A 21,425-nucleotide genomic window follows, 5' to 3' on the forward strand; every position below is an offset into this window, starting at 1 on the left:
GCAGGAACCGAAGACAGGCAGGCTGGAATCGGGAACCGGGAGAACGAGACGGCAACTAGCACTTCAGGAAGTAACCTCGTTGCAAGGCAAAGTAAGGATTCCCGGGGCCTGTTTAAATCCCCTTACCGGCGTCGACGTCATCAGGAGGCGGGCCAGGACATCCGGGGCTGTAAGCAGAAAAGGTCTGCCCTTGCGCGCGCGCGTTCCCCTCCAGAGGGGCGGAGTCTTCGGCGGCGTCTCTCTCGTGGAGACACCGCTGCCACGCGGCTCGAGAGGCCTGGAACCTGGCGGTCTGCAAGCGCTGCCATGTGGCTCGGGGAGCCCGGAATCCGGCCGTCAGCAGCGCGACAGGGGAAGGTAAGGGCCGGTCACTGACCCAGTGACCGGGATCACAACATCTTATTTAATTTATTTATTTGTTAGCTTTTATATATCGACATTCGTGGGTACATCATGCCGGTTTACAGTATAACTGAAAGAGGAAATTACAAAAAACCAGGGTGGGGGAGAGGGAGCAAATAGGAAGAGAGAAGGAGCGAGAGAAGAGAGGGAAAAACAGGAAGAGGAGAAAAACAGTACCTGATGGAAAACAACAGAGGAACATAATAAGTAGCATTGCAAATTATACACTCAGTAAGGGACTGTGTATAACCTTATACACTGTGGATAACCTTATATAAATTATACACTCCCAAAAGTATTATATATAATAACAAAAAGTATTATGTACAATAATATACATTGGGGTAGATTTTAAAACCCCTGCGCGCATAAATCCTCCCGGATTTTGCGCAGCCTTACGCGCGCCAACCCCAGATTTTATAAGATACGCGAGGCTATCGCGTATCTTATAAAATTGTTCGGTGGCGTGAACAAAAGTACACACGCGCGTATGTTTTGAAGATCTACCTCATTATCTTTAACTAGTACACACAGGAGACACTATATATGACATTACAAATTATACGTTCAGAAAGGCAACTATATATAGACTAGCAGGGTTGCTATAGGGAAAAGTAAGGTTTAAAGGATAGCAGAGGGGGTAAATAAAAGGGGTATAAAAAGGTTACTATAGGGAAAAAGGTAAGGTTTAAGGACTGGGAAAGGGGTATAAATGGGGGTATATAAGGAGGTGCAGAGAAATGGGAGACAAAACAGAGTATAAATAAAGGAGAAGGCTATGAGTACGGTAATGACAAGGGCTCTTTCTCTGAAGAAGTAGAGGGAGCAGGGGGACTACGTAGGATCTGGATCAGGGGAGGCCATTTTAAAGAGCCATGTTTTAACCCCTGTTTTGAATTTCCGAATGCATGGTTCTAGTTGGAGCTCAAGTGGCGCAGTGTTCCAGAGGGAGGGGCCTGCTATGGATAGGTCTCTTTCTCTGGTGGAAGTGTGGTGAGCACATTTAAGGGAAGGGGTGTAGAGGGTTCCTGAAAGTGCAGTTCTAATAGGACGACTGGAGGAGCGGAATTGACAAGCATCCTCAAACCAGGAGTGATTGTGGTTGTGCAGGGAGTTGTGAATAATGGTGAGGGTTTTGTATCTGATGCGGGAGGAGATGGGAAGTCAATGGAGTTCCTTAAGAATAGGAGTGATGTGGTTGGCTTTGCATGTATTTGTAAGGATTCTTGCCATAGCAATCTGTAACATTTGCAGGGGTCTAATAGTAGAGTAGGGAAGGCCTAGAAGAAAGGAATTGCAGTAATCCATTTTTTATAACATTGTCACTTGCAGGACTGTGCGGAACTCTTGCAAATGCAGTAGGGGTTTAAGTTTTTTGAGGATATGGAGCTTGAAAAATCCTCCCTTTATGATTGTGTTAATGTGGTTTTTGAAGTTTAGTTGGTGGTCTAGGGTGACACCGAGATCTCGCACGAAGTAGGGAAAAGCATTTGAGGGAAGGGTGAAGTCACAAGCAGATGATGGCATCCAGTCAGGGTGATTTGAAATGATGAGTTCAGTTTTGGAGGAGTTTAAAGCAAGGTGGAGGTTAAAGAGGAGGGAGTTAATGGAGACGAGGCAAGTTTCCCAAAACCTAAGAGATTTGGTGAGGGATTCTTGGATAGGGATGAGGATTTGGACATCGTCTGCATATAAGAAAAACTTAAGACCAAGGTCTTAAGCTATCTCACATAAATGGAATTACAATAATTTAAGTGACTGAGCACCATGACCTACATTACTGTGTGAAAATCTTCTGGTTTCAGAAGATGCCTGAGTGAGTTGAAAAGCTTCAACCACCAAATGGCCATTCTTATGACCATGGACATCTGAAATTCTACTGAGAAGGCAGAATCCAGAACACCACTCAGGCTTTTCACTTGTATCTGTAATTGGAACAGATCATTAAAACTCAACCCTAACAGACTCTGAAAGAGAGATGAAGTTCCAATCTATGGGATCCCAATTTTTTCAGCATTAAATTTTAGCCCATAACTTTCCATCCAAGTTGCTGTTATGCTTAAACAATTGATAAATAAGATTATAGATTTGGCAGAATCAGATTGTAATGGCAACAGAATCTGAATGTTGTCACTATAATTATATATCTTCAACCCAAGGCTTCTAATAATGGCTCCCAAGGGTTGATGGTATACATTAAATGATACTGGGGGCAAGGGAGACCCTGCAGGGCATCCCAATGAAGAGGATAATGCTTAGGAGGCTAGCAGTCCACCATAACAATCTGTGTCCAACTAGAAAGAAAACACAGCCACAGTCCCCCAGATGCCCAACATCTCCAACCAGCTCAAAAGAATGGCATGATCAATTGAGTCAAACACATGTAACCCCTCCTTCCCCCTTGGCAAGGGGGTCACTTTCAGAGATTGCAGAGCACTGACCACTTGTTGCAGCATCTGGGAAAAACATGGATTCATGCTATGGGGAGCAGGAATCACCTGTGAAGCTCAGGGAATCACCAAAAACAAAATCCAGACTACCCCAAGTACTGTGTTCCAAACAGAAATAATTTACTAAAGACAAAAATGAAGTCCAGGGAGAGCATTGCCCCTCAGCTACGTCTCCTAAGCCCCTTTGTCAACATCTCTCTCCCAGGGCTCAAAGTCCCCTTTATAACTCTTAGCTCACTGACCCACATTTTTGGGGAAGGAACCCTCCTGTCCCTCAGATATACACCTACACCTCTTGGATCTCCCATTGTTGGAAGATCCTCTCTTTTAAAGAATAGGCCTTGTCAGCCCTACACAAGGCTGGTAGGTCATAGAAGATCAACAGTCTTGAATCTCCTTGATCCATCATCAGTTAAGGATATCAATACCGTCTACGGGCTAAAAGCAGGCTGAAACCTGGATTGCTCTGGGCCTAATCCTTTAGTATCTTCTAAAAAGTCACATAATTGCAGTTATGGGAGCCTCAGTCATTTTTGCTATAAATGATAGATTTGAAATAAGATGGTAATTTTCACACAGCGAGGTATCCAGGGAAGATCTTTTTTCAAAAGTGGCTTCACCTTTGCCTGTTTCCATGATGCTGGAAACTGCCCTATAGAGAGGAAAGCATTAATAATTAAAGTAAGCCAGGCCAGGGAAGCTTTGAAAATTAACTTCACAATGTCCAAACACTGAAAATGGTGCCTTGATATCCACCCCATGCAAAAGAAGTTCTTTGATTGTAAAGTATGCAGGATTCCAACATAGATGTGGATTATTACTTCTCCAATGTGCTCTCTTTTTCTCCAGGATGCATTTGAAATACTGGCAGAAAATTATGAGTTCAATGCAAATAAAGGACCGTGCTTGGCATTTAGGAGAGCAGCGTCGGTGCTGAAATCCCTTCCATTTACCATAGTCAGAATGAATGATGTGCAAGGACTACCCTGCCTGGGAGATGAAATTAAAGGTGTCATTGAGGTAATGCAACACTGACTTTTGTCATTTTGCTTCTGGACTGAAATGACAAAGAATGATTGAATCTGATACCCTATAGATTATAAGTAATGATATAATATAAAAAGTTCTATGACAATTTTTTGATTCCATTGTGTAAAATTTATTTCCACTGGCAGATAAACTATTGCAATTTAAAATACAAATAATGCTTTTAAGTTGTTTTCACGTTCATATTTTTACATATGTTTATAATAGTCTATTTATAGTTATTTGCTTGTTTCTTTATTGGTAGTAGTATTTAAGTTGTGTAAAAAACCTGAAATAAAATTATAGGAAAATTGGATGGGAAAGAATTATTCCCCTGCCTTCAGGAAGGATCCTGTATATCTATCTTTTCACAGACAAATACTTGCCTAAGCTGCTTTTCAACCCCTCCATTGTTTGAATTTCCTTTATTTTAATAGGTATCTGGTTTCAGTAGATGCGAACTCTCATAGTGCTTCCTAATTTTTAATCTAAATCCCTTCTGCAGCAATTTACTCGTTAGCCTGTTATTCATGTCCTTCAATGGAGATTCACATCTTTTTTGAAGAGGGTGCAAAAAAACTGAACTCAGTACCATATCAATGGCCTAACCAATGCTGAGTAGAGTTGTGTCTTCCATATGAATAAGTCCCCAATTTTATATGCATGCATATACAATATGAAGACTTCATTTTTCCTGGATCTCTTTAATTCAATCTCAGATCATGGTTGAGATTTTGTCCTACAAATAAGCAAGGAACACAATGAAAGCAGAAAAATCCATCTTTTACTAAGAAATATCTGAGAGGAGACACCAGTAATTCTAATTAAAGTCTCAGTAACTAAGACCGGGGAATCCCATAGCAAAGACTAAGGCTAATTACTAGGCTATGTGACAAGGTACATAACACAAAGGATGCACAAAAAGTACATGTTTTGTTTCATGGATAATTTCAGGACAATCTGACACTTGCCTTTTCTGAAAAGCTTTTGCCAGAGAACTGAATGGCAAACATTTTGTGTGAATAGTCAAGATCTGGTAAATCTTTCACAGATAAAAACAGCATGTGGCATGGTCTTCTGAATATGATAATAAATGGTGAATCCATTACATCTTCCTAAAAATTTAAATGTGAAATCATTTTGTCTTTGATAATATGTGTAGCCCCTCTTCTAGTGGTTGCTATGAAGGAAGAAATCATACCCCATTCCAGGGCTTAATTCAGGCAAAGTCTCTCCAAACCTCTTCTCTGAAAGGGGGAGTGAGGGAAAAGGAAAGACATAGTATAAAGAAGACTCTTTCTGTAGGGATAAGCTCAGTCTCTCGGTCTCTGAAATTTCTTGAGTAGTGATCCTCCCAGATCTCATGCAGAACCAGAGCACTACTAGATCCAGATTTCTAGCAGAAAGAATATTCCATTGGTGTGGAAGGAGAATAGAGAAGCATTTTATGGGGGTCATTTTCAAAGGAGTTACGCATGTAAATGTGACATACTATCGTAGCAATTTTCAAAAGCTATTTACTCGAGTAAAGTGCACTTACTTGAGTAAATCCTATGGACAATTCAATGGCATATATTGTAGCAATTTTGAAAAGCCCACTTACTGGAGTAAAGTGTATTTACTCGAGCAAAAACCAGTTTTGCTCGAGTAAATGCTTTTTAAAATCTACCCCTATGTGTATTTGTAGCTTCCTCATGTGGAGCTTAGAATGAGGTACTCTTAGGGGTAGATTTTAAAAGGAGCGCGCGTGGTGTACATGTGCGTGCACTACCCAGCGTGCGCAGATGTACGCCCAATTTTATAACTTGGGCAGGCATGCGCAAGTTATAAAATCAGGGATCGGCGCGCGCAAGGGGGTGCACAATTGTGCACCTTGCGCGCGCCGAGCTGCGCTGCCTTCCCCCCATTCCCTCTCAGGCCTCTCCGAAATCGGAGCGGCCTGTAAGGGAACTTCCCTTCCCCCTAACCTGACCTTCCCACCCCTTCCCCTAACCTTTCCCGCCCCTAGCCCTACTCTAACCCCCACCAAAACTTTTATCTTATCTTTTGTGCCTGCTTCTGGGCAGGCGCAAGTTGCGTGCACCGGCAGCCTGCCGGCACGCGATCCTCCGACACAATGTCAATGGCCGCTCTGTCGGAGGCCTCTGGCCCCACCCCGCCTCTGGCCCCACCCCGCCCCTTTAGTAAAGCCCCAGGACTTACACGCGTCCCGGGGCTTTACGTGCGTCGCCGGGCCTTTTTTAAAAAAGCCCGGCACGCATAACCCTTTTAAAATCCAGCTCTTACAATATATTACCCTTACCACCGTTTTAAGGTGTGGAATTTTAAGCTGACCCTTCTAGGGACAGCATGTCCATGTCTGTTCCCTAGTTTTGTTTATTTTTAAGGAAGAAGACCTCTGGGATCTCTGGATTGAGACCTGGGTTCAGAAAAGGAGATAGAGAGAGCTTTCAACCTTTTGAAGAGCTGTGTTTGAAACAGTGCGGACTACGTTTAGAAACCTGTTGACTTTTGAGTGTCCCGAGAGAGAAATTTTTCCATCCCCCTCCCCCAAGCAGTCCTCATTGCTGCTTGTGTGAGCTGATGATGCATCGCGACTGAGCCCTTTTCTGTCATTGCGTCCCTCCCTCCCCATCTTTCCTGAGTCCCTTTCATGCTGCAGCTCACCACTCAGCACTTTCAGCCATGGCATCATATCCCCTCCTCCAGCAATTGGCCAAAAACATTACCTCGTTCCCCTGAATGGATCTCACTGTTAGTGTGGTCCTAGCTGCTTTACCACTCAGTAGGCAGGCCGTGTGGCTGCAAGGCCCAAATGCATGAACACATTCCCTCTGCATGAGGAAGTGGCAAGTGTGATGTAATAAGGCCACAATGACATGTAAAGAGTTGGGAACAAAATGGAAATATTCATTTAAAAAATGGATCCCCACTAAAGGCCAGAAGTTTGTTTTGTATTATTATGATTTTCTGTGACTTTAAGTGTAGCTTTGAGAAAGACGGGTTGGGTGGGAGGGGGAGGAAAGCAAATAAATGCATTGGCCCCTGGGCAACGGAGACCCATGGTTACTAGGGATGTGCAGAGCAAAATTTTATGTTCATATTTTTTATGTCCGAAAGGGGGTCCCACTTGCGGCCAATATGGACATAAAAAAAATCCAATGAGTTGGGTATATGTACATATGTGCAAAAAAAAAATTTAAACCCCCTCACCCTCCTTAATCCCCCCCCCAGACTTACCACAACTCCCTGGTGATCGAGCGAGGAGTGAGGACGTCATTTCTGCAATCCTTGGCGAGAAGCATGTGACGTCGGTGGCACGTCGAGTGACGCGGTGTCACGTGATTCCTGGCTCGTTCGCGCCGGACGGCTCGTTCGGCCCAAAAAGAACTTTTGGCCAGCTGGGGGGGCCTCCTGACCCCTCCTGACCCCTCCTGACCCCACATATCGAACATATCTATGTTCGATATGTGGGAAATCCGATCGTTTATGTCGAATCAATTTTTTAAGTAAAAAAAAAATATGAGTTGCGTTTTACTAATGCGGTCAATCCGAATGCACACCCCTAATGGTTACATCACTATGGGTAGCCATTCTGCTTCCCTATTTCACTCTAAGGGATCTTCATACAAATGTCTCCAGAACTTTTCTGTTCTAGCTTTGGCTGGTGGTGTTTTAATTGTACTAATGTTGTTCTCTCTCACTTCCTGGCAGAATTACTTTGGGTTCTGTATAAATGTTTCATCTTGATGTCTTTCATTTCTGTTTTCTTCATATCTTCGCAGCTTTTGTACTTCTGCTGCTATTTTCAACTTATTATTGGAATATATAAATGTAATGTCTTCTGCTAGTGCAGCATGCTTCAGCATGAGGTTTTGAATTTTTTCTCATTATTTTTGACATCCTCGGTTCTTTGAAGTACTTGTCTACCAGTGACACTTTTGCATGCAGTGATTTTATTTTTTCCTCTATACATCTTTTCCAAAGAAGAGTTATCTTTTTCTTCTGACTTCTGTGTCCTTGTTGGTATAAATCTCTCAGTAATGAGTTTTGCTGCACAATATTGTATCTGATTTATTTCTGTGATATCAATAGATGGTCCCTTTATGCAGATTATGACTTTGTTGATCTTACATATCATAATTTTTTCTTTGGGTGTCAGATTTATTTTAGATAATCTTTCCCTCTTCTGTATTCCAGCATACATATCAGTTCCCATATAGGCCAGGAGCTCAACTGCTGATGCATCCATGTCCTCATTCCTCTCCTGACTTTTTTCTCTCTTCTTCCTGGCCTGTCTTAAATTGCTTTCATCCTCTCCTGTTATACTATTCTTATCCATTACCTCCTCCAGTTGCTGTGGCTCATATGTTGCTCAAATTTTCAATCACTGGTATTTCACATGTTACCTCTTTCAATTGCTGTTCAGATACCTCTCTTATGCAGCTCCTTAGCAGTTCCAGTGCTTATCATGGAGCTCCTTGGCTACTCTTCCTCCTTTCTCCTGGTGCTCCTTGGCTACGGCCAGCATCTTTTTTGGGTATTCCTTGGCTGCTCCTCTAACACTTCTCTCCAAAACTTCTATAGGGAGCCTCAGGTTTCTCCTTTCTCCTGCAAATGATATTTTTCCATTCTCTCAACTTCTTCCTAAATGATCCAAAATGAATGTATAAAAGGGACAATGAATCCTTTTTCCTCACTCCTCTCTCTCATGGGCAGGAAAGGTTGACTGAAAACTTTCTCCCAAATAAAATCTCTAGACACAAAGTACTAATAAAAACTCATAACATTGAGATCCTCTCACTAACCACTGGATGTGAGTCAGAATAGATGGATTTCTCACATCCTCAACTATTCAGTAAGGGGTTTTCAGCTAATCCTGGGTAAGGATAGGGGAACTAGAAAAATGGATCTTCTCACCTCAACTTCCAACCAAAAATGCCACATTGAATCCAAGGCGCTCCTGCTTATGTGCAGGTATAGCAGTACTGTTGCAGTAGCCTCCAATGGAGGTGCTGTGCCATATTCTTCTACTCCTACACTACTTGGTCTTAATACTAGGCCAGATTCTCTAATAGGGATCCCACGGGATCTTTATATATATGTGTAGGTATGCCATAGATATCTTCACTAGAGACTGGTCTTAGGTTTGGACTAGTGAGGAAGTAGGAGTTGGAGAAAACCACTTTGCCACAGCACCACCATTGGAAGTTGCTGCAGTTGTTAGCGCCTACTTGCTCAAGAGCCTGTAGTGCTGAGATCATGGTGGGATTTTCTTTTGGACATTCAAGTGAGAGGATCATTTTGTTAGTTCCCCTTTTCCTATTTAGCTGGAACTTTCGTCTCTGACTGAATAGGGTAGGAAGTGAGACAATACATTGCTGGTCCACATCCTGTGAAAGGTGGAGAGTGTGCCAGTAATTTTTGATTTTTAAGTGATTTTGATTCTGTTTTTCTAGTTTCATCAGTCCTGCACAGCATGGGATGCATTCTTCTGCTGGTTAAAGGTAGGAAGAAAGAAATCACTTTTTCTAATTCACACCCAGTGGTTGGAATATGGCATCTCTGTGATTGAGACTTTTGAGATTTTTGTAGCTTTTTTGTTTTGGGAGAACATTTTTCTGCCTACTCTTCCTGCCCAGGAGTATGAAAAAGAAAGGATTTTGTCTTTTTTTTCACACTGTGGAGTTTTGTGGCTTTCAGTCTGAAGGATCATCTGAGAAGAGTATTAAGGAGTTCAAGGATTTCACAGGAGTCTCCAAGAAAATGTGGCAAAAAGATACAGAAACAGCCCCAATTATATTGGATGTCACTGGCTTGATTAAAAAGAATTTCCAGGTGCATCTAGATATGTTGCCTGTGCATATAACATCTTATGAACTTCAGAAGGAGGCTTTCTTTGGCACAATGCAAGTATTAAGAAGAGCATTAGCTGTAAATTTGGGAGACTGAGATCAGACTCAACATACCTCGGCTTACGAGTGAGGTTCATGCCTCTTAAGGTACGTGCAAAATTAACCCATTTGGAGACTTTACCCCATTAATCTCAACCATGGGAGGACAAGGATTGACAGAGGTGGAGTTATAGGAACAAGCAATGGACCTCTGGTCATATTTTTTTTGACAAGAAGAACCGCTTAAGATAGGAGATTTCATTCCACTCTGGGGATCTTACTTTCCATTCCCTGGAAGAGAGGATACTCTGGAACCAGATACCATGGGACACTTGAATACTGATCAGAGAAAATGTGTCTGGTGCCAACCTATTATAACTGAGCAAGTCATAGCAATAAACTTTTCTTTTGGTACACTCACCCTGAGTGTCCCATCTCGGTTGTTGGCACTTACTTTCATCCTGAGCTTTTTAGTATAACACTCTGGGTCCTGGAGGTATACCCTACCCCGCATTCATATAATCCATGCCAGAGTTGGGCAAGACTTCGCCAGGACTTAGCCCCGGGATTGAATGTGATCCCCCACTCCCTTCTTCACACCACATTCCAATTTCCTAGTTTCTACTAGAAGAAGGGCTACAGATGTTTGTTCTATTTTAATGCAAAAAAGTTGAGGTACAGAGGGATATTTTTAACAATTAATTTGTAAGGAGCAAAAATGCAATATTTCTCCAAATATTTGCACCTTTTTGTTTTCATGTGGAAAATTTTGCACATCTTTAGCAAGAATGCATATGGAATCCAAGCATCATTTTTCCAAAAAAGTAATTTGTAGCCATAAAGGAATGCTTTTCATGACTATTTAAAATATGATAGTTCTGTTATTTTAATTAATATGACTCTCTCCCCCCAATACTAAGCATATTGGGATGTGTGCTTTATAAGTTCAATTAATGAACTGATCTAATTTTCTTCTTTTTATTTCATGTTTTGGGTAGGAGATAATAGAAGATGGAAAGAGCTCTAAAGTGGTAGATGTTTTAAATGATGAAAAGTACAAGTCATTTAAAGTAAGTATGTCCATTTTGGGTTGATCTTAATTATGCAATAAATACGATAATTTTGTACTATTTTTTAGTAAGCTGTTTACCTGCATCATTCTCATGTATTCTGTTTTGAATCACTGTACTCTCCTATAAAACATGGGGGTCCTTATTTGAAGGCACTTAGCTGGATAACTGATTTTTTAATATTTGGGCACTTATTTGGCTAAATGTAGCTGAATACATATTCCAGGGTGGATCCTGGGTGGAGTTAGTTTATCTGGATAACTTGGTTTTTGCATCATAAAGCAGTCCTAAAATTAGCAAGATAAACTTATCTGGCTAACTTTATGATAGCTGGGTATATCCAAAGGTGCCACTAAATATCCCTCCAATCTTTTACGGCTATGGGGGTCATTTATCAAAGTGCTATATGACGTTTTCGCATGCGTTAAGGCATTTTCGTATGCGAAAAGCACCTTTAACACATGCAAAAACGCCTTTAACGCATGCGAAAACACCATAACGCATGGTGCGATGCAAATTAGGAAAAGGGTTTGGGGTGGGATTTCTGGCCAAGTGGGCTGGCTTTGAAATTTGTGAAGCCATATCGCACGGCTTTAATGTGGATTTTAACTACACCTTTTTCATTTGCGTTAAGCCGTGCGATATGGCTTTATCGCACTTTGTGATGTTTTTGCAAATAGCGTTTTCAGTATTTTAAGCTGCTAGGGAGAGAGAGAGAGAGAGCACCTAGCTATAGGGCCCTCATGCTGTTGCGATGCTGCCCACTGGCCTAGCCGCAAGCAGCCTCTTACCTCCGCCAGCCAGTCTGCCTTCCGACGCCATTTTTTGCGGCCCTGAGACCAACGACATCTCCCCGCTGCTGTCTGCAATGGGCCCCGTCCATCTTCATGGCCTGGAACCGCCGCTGCTGCGCTCTCCCTCACAGCCAGGAGGCCGCCGCCGAAGTCCTCCTCTTCATGACTCAGAAGCCACCACCTTCTTCGCGGCCTGAATCCGCCACCATCGCCACTGCTTTCTTTGCGGCCTGAGCACCGCCTCCACCATCTTGCTCTGGCTAGGCCGCCTCCAAAGCTTTCCTCTTCAGCAGCCTGGAGGCCACCCCGAAGTTCTCTTCCACGCAGCCAGGAGGCCGCCGTCATCCAGGTCCTCTTCTGTGGCCAGGAGACCACCCCAGAGCTTCTCGGCAGGGAGCCGCTGACATCAGGCCTACTTCCTCCTGTGCGGCAGGACGCCACTCTCCAAGGTCCTGCCTTCCTGCTAGGTGCACAGCTGTGGCTCTCTTCACCATTTAAAGGGCTAGCAGTGGGCTGTCCTCCTGGGCTCCTCCTGCTGATGTTCCAAGGCGTTTCCTCTCAGTCCTATAAAGGGCTCAGCCTTCAGTTCTTCTTCGCCTTCGCAAGGAGTCGGTCATGGAGTCGGACCTCTCCTAGATCTTCAGTTCCAGCTCTTCTCTCCAGGAGTCCTCTGTGATCCCTCTTCACTTCTTCAAGGCACTCTGTTCTTCATTGGTCCTGCTTGTCTTCGTCCATGGTTCTTGAATCTCTGTCGTCGTCTTCATTCCATGTTCTGGTCTCTCGTCAGATCCCATCCTCTTGTCTTCAGATGTCCTGATGTCTCTGTGTCTTCAGATGTCCTGATGTTACCATGTCTTCTCGTCTTCAGGTGTCCTGACATCTCCCTATCTCCAGATGTCCTGACGTCCCCTGGTCTTCGGATGTCCAGACGTTCCAGTCTCCTGATGTCTTCGTCCGTCATGTTCTAGTCATCACTGTGGTCCTCCTCTCTAGAAGTCCCTTGATGTCCAGATGCCATAGGTGTCCTGATGTCCCATGGTACCGGTGTCCATTGATATCCGATGACCTACATTTCAACCCTGATGATCCAAGTCTTGCTTCTGATGTCCTTTGTTCGGTCCTGATCCTGAAGAACCATCAATCCTTAAGTTATGGGTTCAGTTTTCTTGCCCCGGACCTCATCTCCAGCTGACCATTTCCTGGGAGTAAATCCATTCCTATCCGATGTCTGTTTCCTGGTGGCTCGAGTCCTCTTCCGGCAGGATTTGTCTTCAAGCACTGCCCGGATTCCTCCCAGTACCTGAGCCTCTATCTTCATCTGAGTATCCTGAGTCCTTATCCTCATCTGTGTCTTCCCCAGTTCCAAATCCTCATCGAGTATCTGGAATCTTCACCTGACTCTCTAGAATCCACTTCTGATCTCCACCTACGTCTGAGCATCTAGCTCTGAGTTCCAAGAAGAAGCAGGAACCAGGAATCAGGAACCCAAGGCACCAGAAGACTCACCAAAGTGAGCAGACTTGTTGCCAAGTCAAGGAGTGAGCGGAGGAAGTCTCACTTTATACCTCCCCATGCCTAGCCCATTAGGAGCAGGGGCAGGCAATTTGGAGGACAAGGCCCCTTTAAATCTGCAGAGGAGGCGTGGCCTCATGCCTAAGGGCAGGGCAGCCATCTTGGATCCCGGAAGCTGTGCAGAGTGGCCCGTCGTCACAAGGGGAGGCCTGGGGCACCTTCCCCGCTGGCAATCACCGCGGGGAGCCGCAGTGAGGAGCGGGGACGAACGGCCTGGATTCCCTGGTGCTACCGCGGCGGCCCCAACACTGCGACTCAGGTAGGGGGTCACGGCTGCGGGCGGCCGCAAGACACAACACTAGAACTTAAAAAGCAGTAGAGAATATCATTCTTTCAAAGAACAGTAAAATAACATTGAATGAATATACTATAGCATAAAGAAATTAGAAAATAATATTTCTGAAATAGCTGTTCATCTCCTAAGAGATACATTCAGGTAGCTATAACACAGAAATGCATTTTTTTCAAAGCATTTTTTGCTTTCTATTATTTCTAAATTTCTCTCCCTCCTTCCTTTCATGCTCAAAAATCAATTGAGACTCTCCAAGTTCCTCACAAGGTAAAGATTAGGAATAGAAGAGCCTTCCAAGGCTAAGCCCTTCAATGGGCCCTCTACCTGAAGGGAGCACTGCAGGTTCAGTGTAGCATTTCAGAGGAAAATTGCTAATGAAATCCCAACACTCACAATGCAAAAATGATCGCAAATACTAAGTCATACCAAACATCTGGCTATGTAGAGATAAGAAAAATGCCTCATATTAAAGAAACAGGCTCCAAGTGTGAGATAAATACAACCAATATAAAAGTATGCAACAAGTTGTACATATTTCCAAGGTAATCTTTTGGCTCTTCAAAGTCATTTGGTATGATTTACACTGAGACTGCACCTAGCTATCAGCCCTCCCTTAGGTGTCTCTTTAGTGCAGGCAGCTTTGTGATGTGCTTGAAGCCTGATGGGATCATAAGACAGGGAAATGTAACTTGGGTCTCCTTCACTGCAGTGCAAAAAGTACTATCTGCAAGCCAAAGGACCAGCTGAAAGGATGCTTTCACAGACTCCGAGCTTTCTTTTAGTTTCAGCTCTCTACCGTTTTTTGACCTGGTTGCTATTTGTTTTGAAGTGTTCCAAATATATAGTGCTTTACAAAATGTCAGATTATGAATGGTGACTCAAATTTATTTTTATCTGTACTGAAATATGTCTAAGAGTGAGATTACGTGTTCACAAACATAATTTAGATGCAGATGCACTATGACATTTTAACTGGGTGCATAGGAGTCTCAAGTCAATGAAGTATTTATAAAGCGGTTATTCTATTGACTGAACAGTACATTTTTAAGGGAAGAAGCTGGCATTAAAACTGGCATAACATGAGTTGCCTGTCGATTTCAACACATTGAATGAGGCATTAATGCTTGAGGGGCTAACTAATATGATATGCAGATTATGGTCTGCATTATCTTTTGGGATGTGTTTTCATTGAAAGAAAACAGGAAATTACAATTATTATATACAGATTTAAAATTATTCTTTCTAAGCTGAAGCTGGTGTGATACATCTGGCAGTTTGTAGAGCTTTAATAATACAGTATCTGCCTTCTTTTTGTCTATATATTGATAACCCTGGGATTTCCTTAGGTCTTCTTTTTGTCTCTTTCAAAATTTTAATCCAGTATAATTGAAATACATTTTAGTATTTTTAATTGGTGATGTTATAGTACAGCAACTACTATTGTAAATGTGCTTAAGCAGATGTTTGGCCTAATTGCCATTGTGATAGCAAAAGCACCAAATCTCTACTATTACTCCTACTACTTATAAACCCATGAGTCTGAAACTAGCTAAAATATGCCATCTGGCTTAAGAGATAAAATGACTACTTAAATATAATAAACTATAGCTGATGTCAGTCAATTATTGAATTATGATAAAGATATTTCTCTCTCTGTTTCAGTTTTAAATTCATGGCACCTTAGCAAACTACAGATTGCTATCTTTGCTTACAGGAAGATAAGAACTTCTTAAAAAAAATATAGGTCTTTTTCCTAAAGTATTTTAAAACCTCAGTTACACCAGCATCATAGATCCAGTAATTCAAAATGTTGCTGGCTGACCCAAAGCTCTGCTTTACCCCACCTGTGTAGGGTTTACCAATAGGGACAGAGCTACCAGAGAGGTTATTGTGCTGGAAGGAATGTTGCTGGGGTGGGTTGTGCTTTCGAGGGAGAGGAATTAACCTGTGTCGGGAGAGCTGTGCTCTGGGAAGGAGCTTTAATTTTTTTCTGGGGGAGGGGCTTCCTATCTTGGGGATAGCAGCCTCTTTAGCATTCATAGCCTGGTGTGCTAGAAACACATATTCTCATGGAAAGAATGGATATCATGGTATTCACTAAATTGTGGGACTCATGCACTGCACTTTAAAAAATGCCACAGTAACTAAGCTATGTTAAAACTGTGCATTAAGGCTCAGATAGCTCCTGCTCCATTATGGACCCAGAGGTTTTGTGGAATGAGGGGATTTGGGATGGCAGGAGGGGGCTTCCTATCTCAGGGCTAGCTGTGTTAGCTTATGCAAGATGTATTAACATGCCAATTAGTTCATTTGCATAATTTAGCATGATGGACTGATTTGCATTTTAGCACAGAAAACCGCTTTAATGCTGCATTATAGCAAAACTGGTACTTACTAAACCATGTTTGTGCTTTTAATGCAAATTAATGCCTCCGGATTTACGCACATAACCCTTTTAAAATCCAGCCCATATTACCCTGGCAGCAGTATTCTGAAGGAGTTGTAAACATTTTAACTGATAGGTAAACCAAGGAGAAGGGAGGTGCAATAATCGACTCTTGAGATGAGAAATGCATATGTTAGCAATTTCAAATAATGGGGGTCAATAAAAGATTAGAGATAGTGAATTATTTCACAGGAAAATAATGATTTCTGGACAACGGAAGAGATGTAGTGAGACATGGTGATATTAGAGTCTAATTGAACCTCAAGGGTGGTAACAACACAGTGTAGGGGTATCAAGTATCACAGGACCTCAGAAGGGACAGCTGCTTTGTGACTAAACCAAAAAGGTCAGGTTATTATTGGATAGTCAGCGAGCTATTTTATCTAGATAGTTTTTCAAGTCAGCAATTTGTAATGCAATTTTAGTATTTATAAAGACAGCAATTTGGACATTGTCAGCATTAAATGAGGGTCTAAAGCCACAATATTGGATAAGAGTGGCTAGTAGAGACAGTAAAAGATTGAAAAGGAGAGGAGATAAAATAGAACCTTGGGGAACACTAAATGGTAGAAGCATGGAGTCAGAAAGACATATTCCCATTCTTCCTAAAAAGAACCAGAAAAATAAGAGTTGAACCAGCTCAGGATGCCATTAGGGAACCCAGTCTCCTTTAAGCCAGTGGTCCCCAACTCTGTCCTGGGGGCCCACCAGCCAGTCGGGTTTTCAGGATATCCACAATGAATATGGATGAGAGAAAATTTGCATGCAAACATACAAACATGCACATTTTCTCTCATGCATATTCATTGTGGATATCCTGAAAACCCGACTGGCTGGTGGGCCCCCAGGACAAGGCTGGGGACCACTGCTTTAAGCCATTCAAGAAGGAAGGTATGATTGATTGATTGTATTGAAGGCAGCACTCATGTCTAAAAGACAATACGTTCGTCCTTACCTGCTTCTGACTGGAGTCTGATGTCATTGGTTAAGGCGAGTAGGGCAGACTATGTGGTGTGGCCTTTATGGAAACCTGACAGGGAAGAATGCAGAATGTTAGTTATACTAATAAAGTCACTGAGTTGATCAAATACTACTTTCTCAATAACCTTGGAAATGACAGCAAGGTTAGAGATAGGTTTATAGTTTCCTTCTTTATGAGAGGCTGAACCCTAGCAATTTTGAGTTGGTTAGGGAAAAGACAAAGAAGGATTAACAATAATGGACACTGGTTTTGACAGGTCATAAATAGGATTTTTTAAGCAATTTTCATGTCATGAGATTTAATTAGGATGTGGTGAGATGTATGGTCTTCAACAGAAGGTCAATACCAATAGCTGTAGTCAAGTTGAAAGAAGAGAAGCATGAGCTTGAAGAGAGACTGAAAGAGAAGAAGTGTGGAAGTAACTTTAGTGACATCAGTGAAACCGTTACAGATTGAGCAGATCTTATTTAGGAAAAAGGAGGCAAAGCTATTGGCAGAGCAACAGGGGTTTTCAGGGGATTTTAGGGATGGATGATTGGTTGGAAAATTGAGCTATGGTTTTAAATAATTATCTTGGATGTTTTTCTGCTGACTTGATCTTGCTGGAAATGAACTTCTTAGAGGCAAGCAGTTCAAGCTGATAATGTTTGTTAGTGTTGCGTATGCCGGCCACGGCAGACCTGTGGCCCGGCCCCCTCACCTCTCTTTGCCAAATCCAGCGTCTAGTTCCACGTCTCTGGCAGTGGTGAGCCGCCAGCCCCATCCTCGGGCCACCCCCGGTGGCCCGAGGATGGGGCTGGCGGCTTCTTCTAGAGGTCTCTGTGCTCTGCGAAGGGCCTCTCCACATGGTCTGTGGAGAGATGCCGCCGTTCAGCTCCGCAACCCTCCCTAGGTGCACATGCATCACTGTTGCTTATGAAGGGCCCACGCCGGGAACTTGGCCGCGGCCCTGGATGATGATGTCACCGAAGCTCCAGTACTTAAGGCCGGGCTCTGCTCCTGATAGTCGCCTTTGCAACAGGTCTCCATGCTGGTCGTGTACTTCTTTGCCTCCTGAGGATTCTCCTGCATTCTTGGTTCCTGATTCCTGCAAGTTCCAGTTCCTGTTTTTCTTCGTTCCTGCATTCCTGATTCCTAGCCCTTCTTCAGATTGACTTCTTGGACACGACCTCTGCATTGCCTGACTACGCTACTGATCCTCTCCAAGCCCAGACCTCTGCTTTGCCTGACCATGCTACTGATCTTCTCCTCGCTCAGACCTTAGCCTTGCCACCGATCCTTGATTGCCGCTGGCCCTAACTCCAGTTTGCTGTACTACGCCTCTTCAGTCTACGTCCTGGACTTGGCCTATTCAGGCTTCAGCCTGTTCTTGCTCGGGACCCTCTGTCTGACTTTCTATTGGCGCCTGGGTCTCCGGGACTCCGCTTCATCCAGTACAAACTTCCCAGCTTTGCTGTTGCTGCCTCTGGGCTGACCTCTCTACTTTTCCATCGACAATGACATACGGAGGCCCACCTAAGCCCAGCTGGCCCCGGTACCCAAAGGCTCAACCCGCGGGGAACAAGGGCTGATATTGGTGAAGTGCCAGCTGGCCTCCGTCCATCAGCCCACTCCGCCTGTCGACGGTGGGGACCCGTAGGATCCTTCCTACGGGTAGCATCAACTCCACCTCGTCCCAAGGGTCCACCTCCGGCGTAACAGTTAGCTGCTGCCCAGTTTTTTTTTATTTGCTGTAGTTTTATCTTTACGCCAGATGCGTTCAAAATAGTAGACTTGCTCTTTTAGCAACCTGAAGCCCGAGGGTTACCACGATGACAAAACAGATGATAGAGTTTATGTTGAATTAGGGACTGTGGTATCAATGGTATTGCTAAGAACGTTGCTCCAAGTCAGTTGGTGCAAGAGTCTCAAAATTGTCTGGGAAATAATCAGATTCAGAGGACAGCAGGTCTGAATTCATATGCTTAAGGACCTTTGAACAAAATGTTATTTACTACAGGAAGCCTAGGAAGTCTGTAGTTGAATTGAAAAAAGATTAATGAATGGTTTTTCCAGAGGAAGGTAAGAGACGATATGGAATTGGTGACTAGCAGGTCATTCTTGGATGAAAAAATGAGATTTATAGTACGGTCTGCCTCATGTGTAAGAAAATGAGCTAATTGGCGAAGGCCTTATCCACTGGACAGAGAGAAAGTTTTTGTCATTGGAAGTGATCCTGGAAAAGCTGTGGGCTTGACAGTTGAGGCTGCTGGAGAGAGAGGTCTTAGGAGAAGATTATTGAGCTAAGAGTTGCCAGCCAGGAAAGGTCTGTGAGTGTGATTGTTATGACTGTCACTGCCCGACGTCTCCACTCCACCCTCCTTATCTCTTTGGTGACTCTTCCTGCGGTTGATGGACGTCTGGCTGCCGCGGCGTCTGCCTGCCGTCCTTTCCGGCATCCCCGGTCCGGTTTGGGCGCTGCATCCCGCCATGTTGTTCAGCTGCCATAGGGCGCGCGAGCCGCGCGGCCCTGCTTCTTATTCCTTCTTTGGCACGAACCTCAGGGGCGTCCCCCTGTGATGACATCACTCATCACGGATACAAATGCCTACTCTATTTGCTAGCTAATCGAGTTAGCAAGGGACTCCTTATGGATGGGATTCGCTCTCCGTACCTAGCTACTTTGCCTCTCCTTATTGGACTTACTGTATCGGGGTACCCGCTCCTCGGGGGCCTCTCTCTTTTCTTTCAGGTCGCTGTCTGGAACCGGTACTCGCTCCTCGAGGACCCATGTTCCCGGACTCACTGCCTGAGCTCACTTCTGCTTGGAAGAAACCGCTGCCTGCACCATCAGTGAGTTACCATCTAGACTCTCTCAGAGCTGGTACCTGGAACCAGGTACTCGCTCCTCTAGGGCCTACCTCTATTCCAGCTTCTGTGTTACCTTCTGGGAGAAACCGCTGTGTGAGTTTTCAACCAACGAGGCTCCATACCAGATCCCTGTGTATGCTCCACTGTACTCACTATCTCACTTTCTCTCCAATACAGCACAGCTATTGAGGGATCTCTGTTCCAGTGTCCTGAGGGACTACAAGCCCAGCCGAGTTTCATTTCTGCTCACTACTGCCACCTCTGGTGGCTTCTCAACTCTGTTTAATAAAAGATAATTCTGTGTTGTGTGTCCTAAAGCTGAGCCTGACCTATGGCCCCTCACGGGACTGCCCCCTGTGGGCGTGGTCATCTGCCACAGTGTCCAAGGGTCCACTCAAAAATTTACAAACAATAACAGTGACAGGGCAGTAGCAGCTGCAAAGTCCCAGAAAGAAGCTGCCTGGGCGTGATCCTGAGAAAAGAAGCCTATTGTAGCCTGCCAGGTGCCCCAAGTTAGCAATCTGAAAGTCTGGACAAAGTGGCTGCCAAAGGAGGAGGAGAAGAAGCTGTCCCAGAGGGGGGAAGGGCACTGAAGGCCACTAAATTGAGGAAGGAGCCTACTGCATGACACAGCTGCTGGAAATAAGAGGGGCCTCAGCGAGCAGCAATGAGAGGTGCAGCAGTGGCAGTCCTGTGACCATGGTGGAGACCAGGGAGTGAGTGGTGAGCCTTTCTACGGCCCAGAGAGGTTGCAGCAGGATGAGACAACTGGGGGAGGAGGGGCTCAGAGTGACAGCTAAGCCACGGCAGATACAGGGTCACCGCATCCCCACAACCCAACCAGGCCACAGTTTGAATTATGAGAGCCAGTGGGAGGGAGGAGCTCACTGGAAGGGTGACTGAAGCCTGCACTGAGGCACCACACCAGTGTGGTTGTGGGCTGCAATGAGAGGAGTGGATGGAGTGAGGAACCAGAGTTGTCAGCTGAGCATAGGACCTCTGCCGCCACTGGCTTCCTCTCACACAATGCATCTGTGGCCAGGCGGTGAGTACCCAAGCTTCCACCACCTCAGTTTTAATTTTTAAAAAAGAGAAATTGTTGTTGGGTGCCTGGGGGAAGCTCTCAGTGCAGAGATGCTGTCCAGGCCATGATCCTGCTGATATCAGCAATGATGTCAGCGGGATCTGTGGCTTGGGGCAGGGCAGACCAATCTTAAATTTAGTTAGAAATAAAGAAAATAAAGCAATTTAATAAAAAAAATGAAGGTTGGGATCAAATGAGGAGACCCTAAGGAGGTGAATAACACCATCTCCCGGACTCCAAACTACCGTTTAAAAATTAAATTTGTCCCATTGGAGCCCTGGTTAATTTTAAGGACTAAAACCCCTAAAATGCATGAAATTTGAAGGAACTCTGGTTGGGGGTCAATAGAGAGGACCTTTATCTAAATGGTACTTGGGATGTGTTGGCGACAATTTTTTAATAGGGAAAGGTAATGCTAATGAGTGTCTGGGGAATCATATGGGGAATTATGAAGAAACATGAGTAGGCTTTTTTGTTGCCAATAGAAACATTCTTTAAACATGTTTGTGGGCAAAATTGAGATTTTGGGGGGTAATAGTAACTTCCATTGCACCCCTTTTAGT

At 44.0% G+C, this 21,425-nt stretch overlaps 1 protein-coding gene across 3 annotated transcripts in view; it reads left to right on the plus strand.

Annotated features, from left to right (window-relative positions):
• DNTT (DNA nucleotidylexotransferase) overlaps positions 1-21,425 on the plus strand; it is a 451,081-nt gene that overhangs the window by 98,775 nt on the left and 330,881 nt on the right. For all 3 annotated transcript variants that reach the window (XM_029610768.1, XM_029610767.1, XM_029610769.1), the window contains 2 exons: positions 3,702-3,872; positions 10,771-10,842. In XM_029610768.1, coding sequence (XP_029466628.1) covers positions 3,702-3,872; positions 10,771-10,842 — 243 coding nt within the window. The remainder of the gene's footprint in view (positions 1-3,701; positions 3,873-10,770; positions 10,843-21,425) is intronic.

Source organism: Rhinatrema bivittatum, chromosome 7 (genome assembly GCF_901001135.1).
Source record: "Rhinatrema bivittatum chromosome 7, aRhiBiv1.1, whole genome shotgun sequence".
NCBI classification, from domain to species: domain Eukaryota; kingdom Metazoa; phylum Chordata; class Amphibia; order Gymnophiona; family Rhinatrematidae; genus Rhinatrema; species Rhinatrema bivittatum.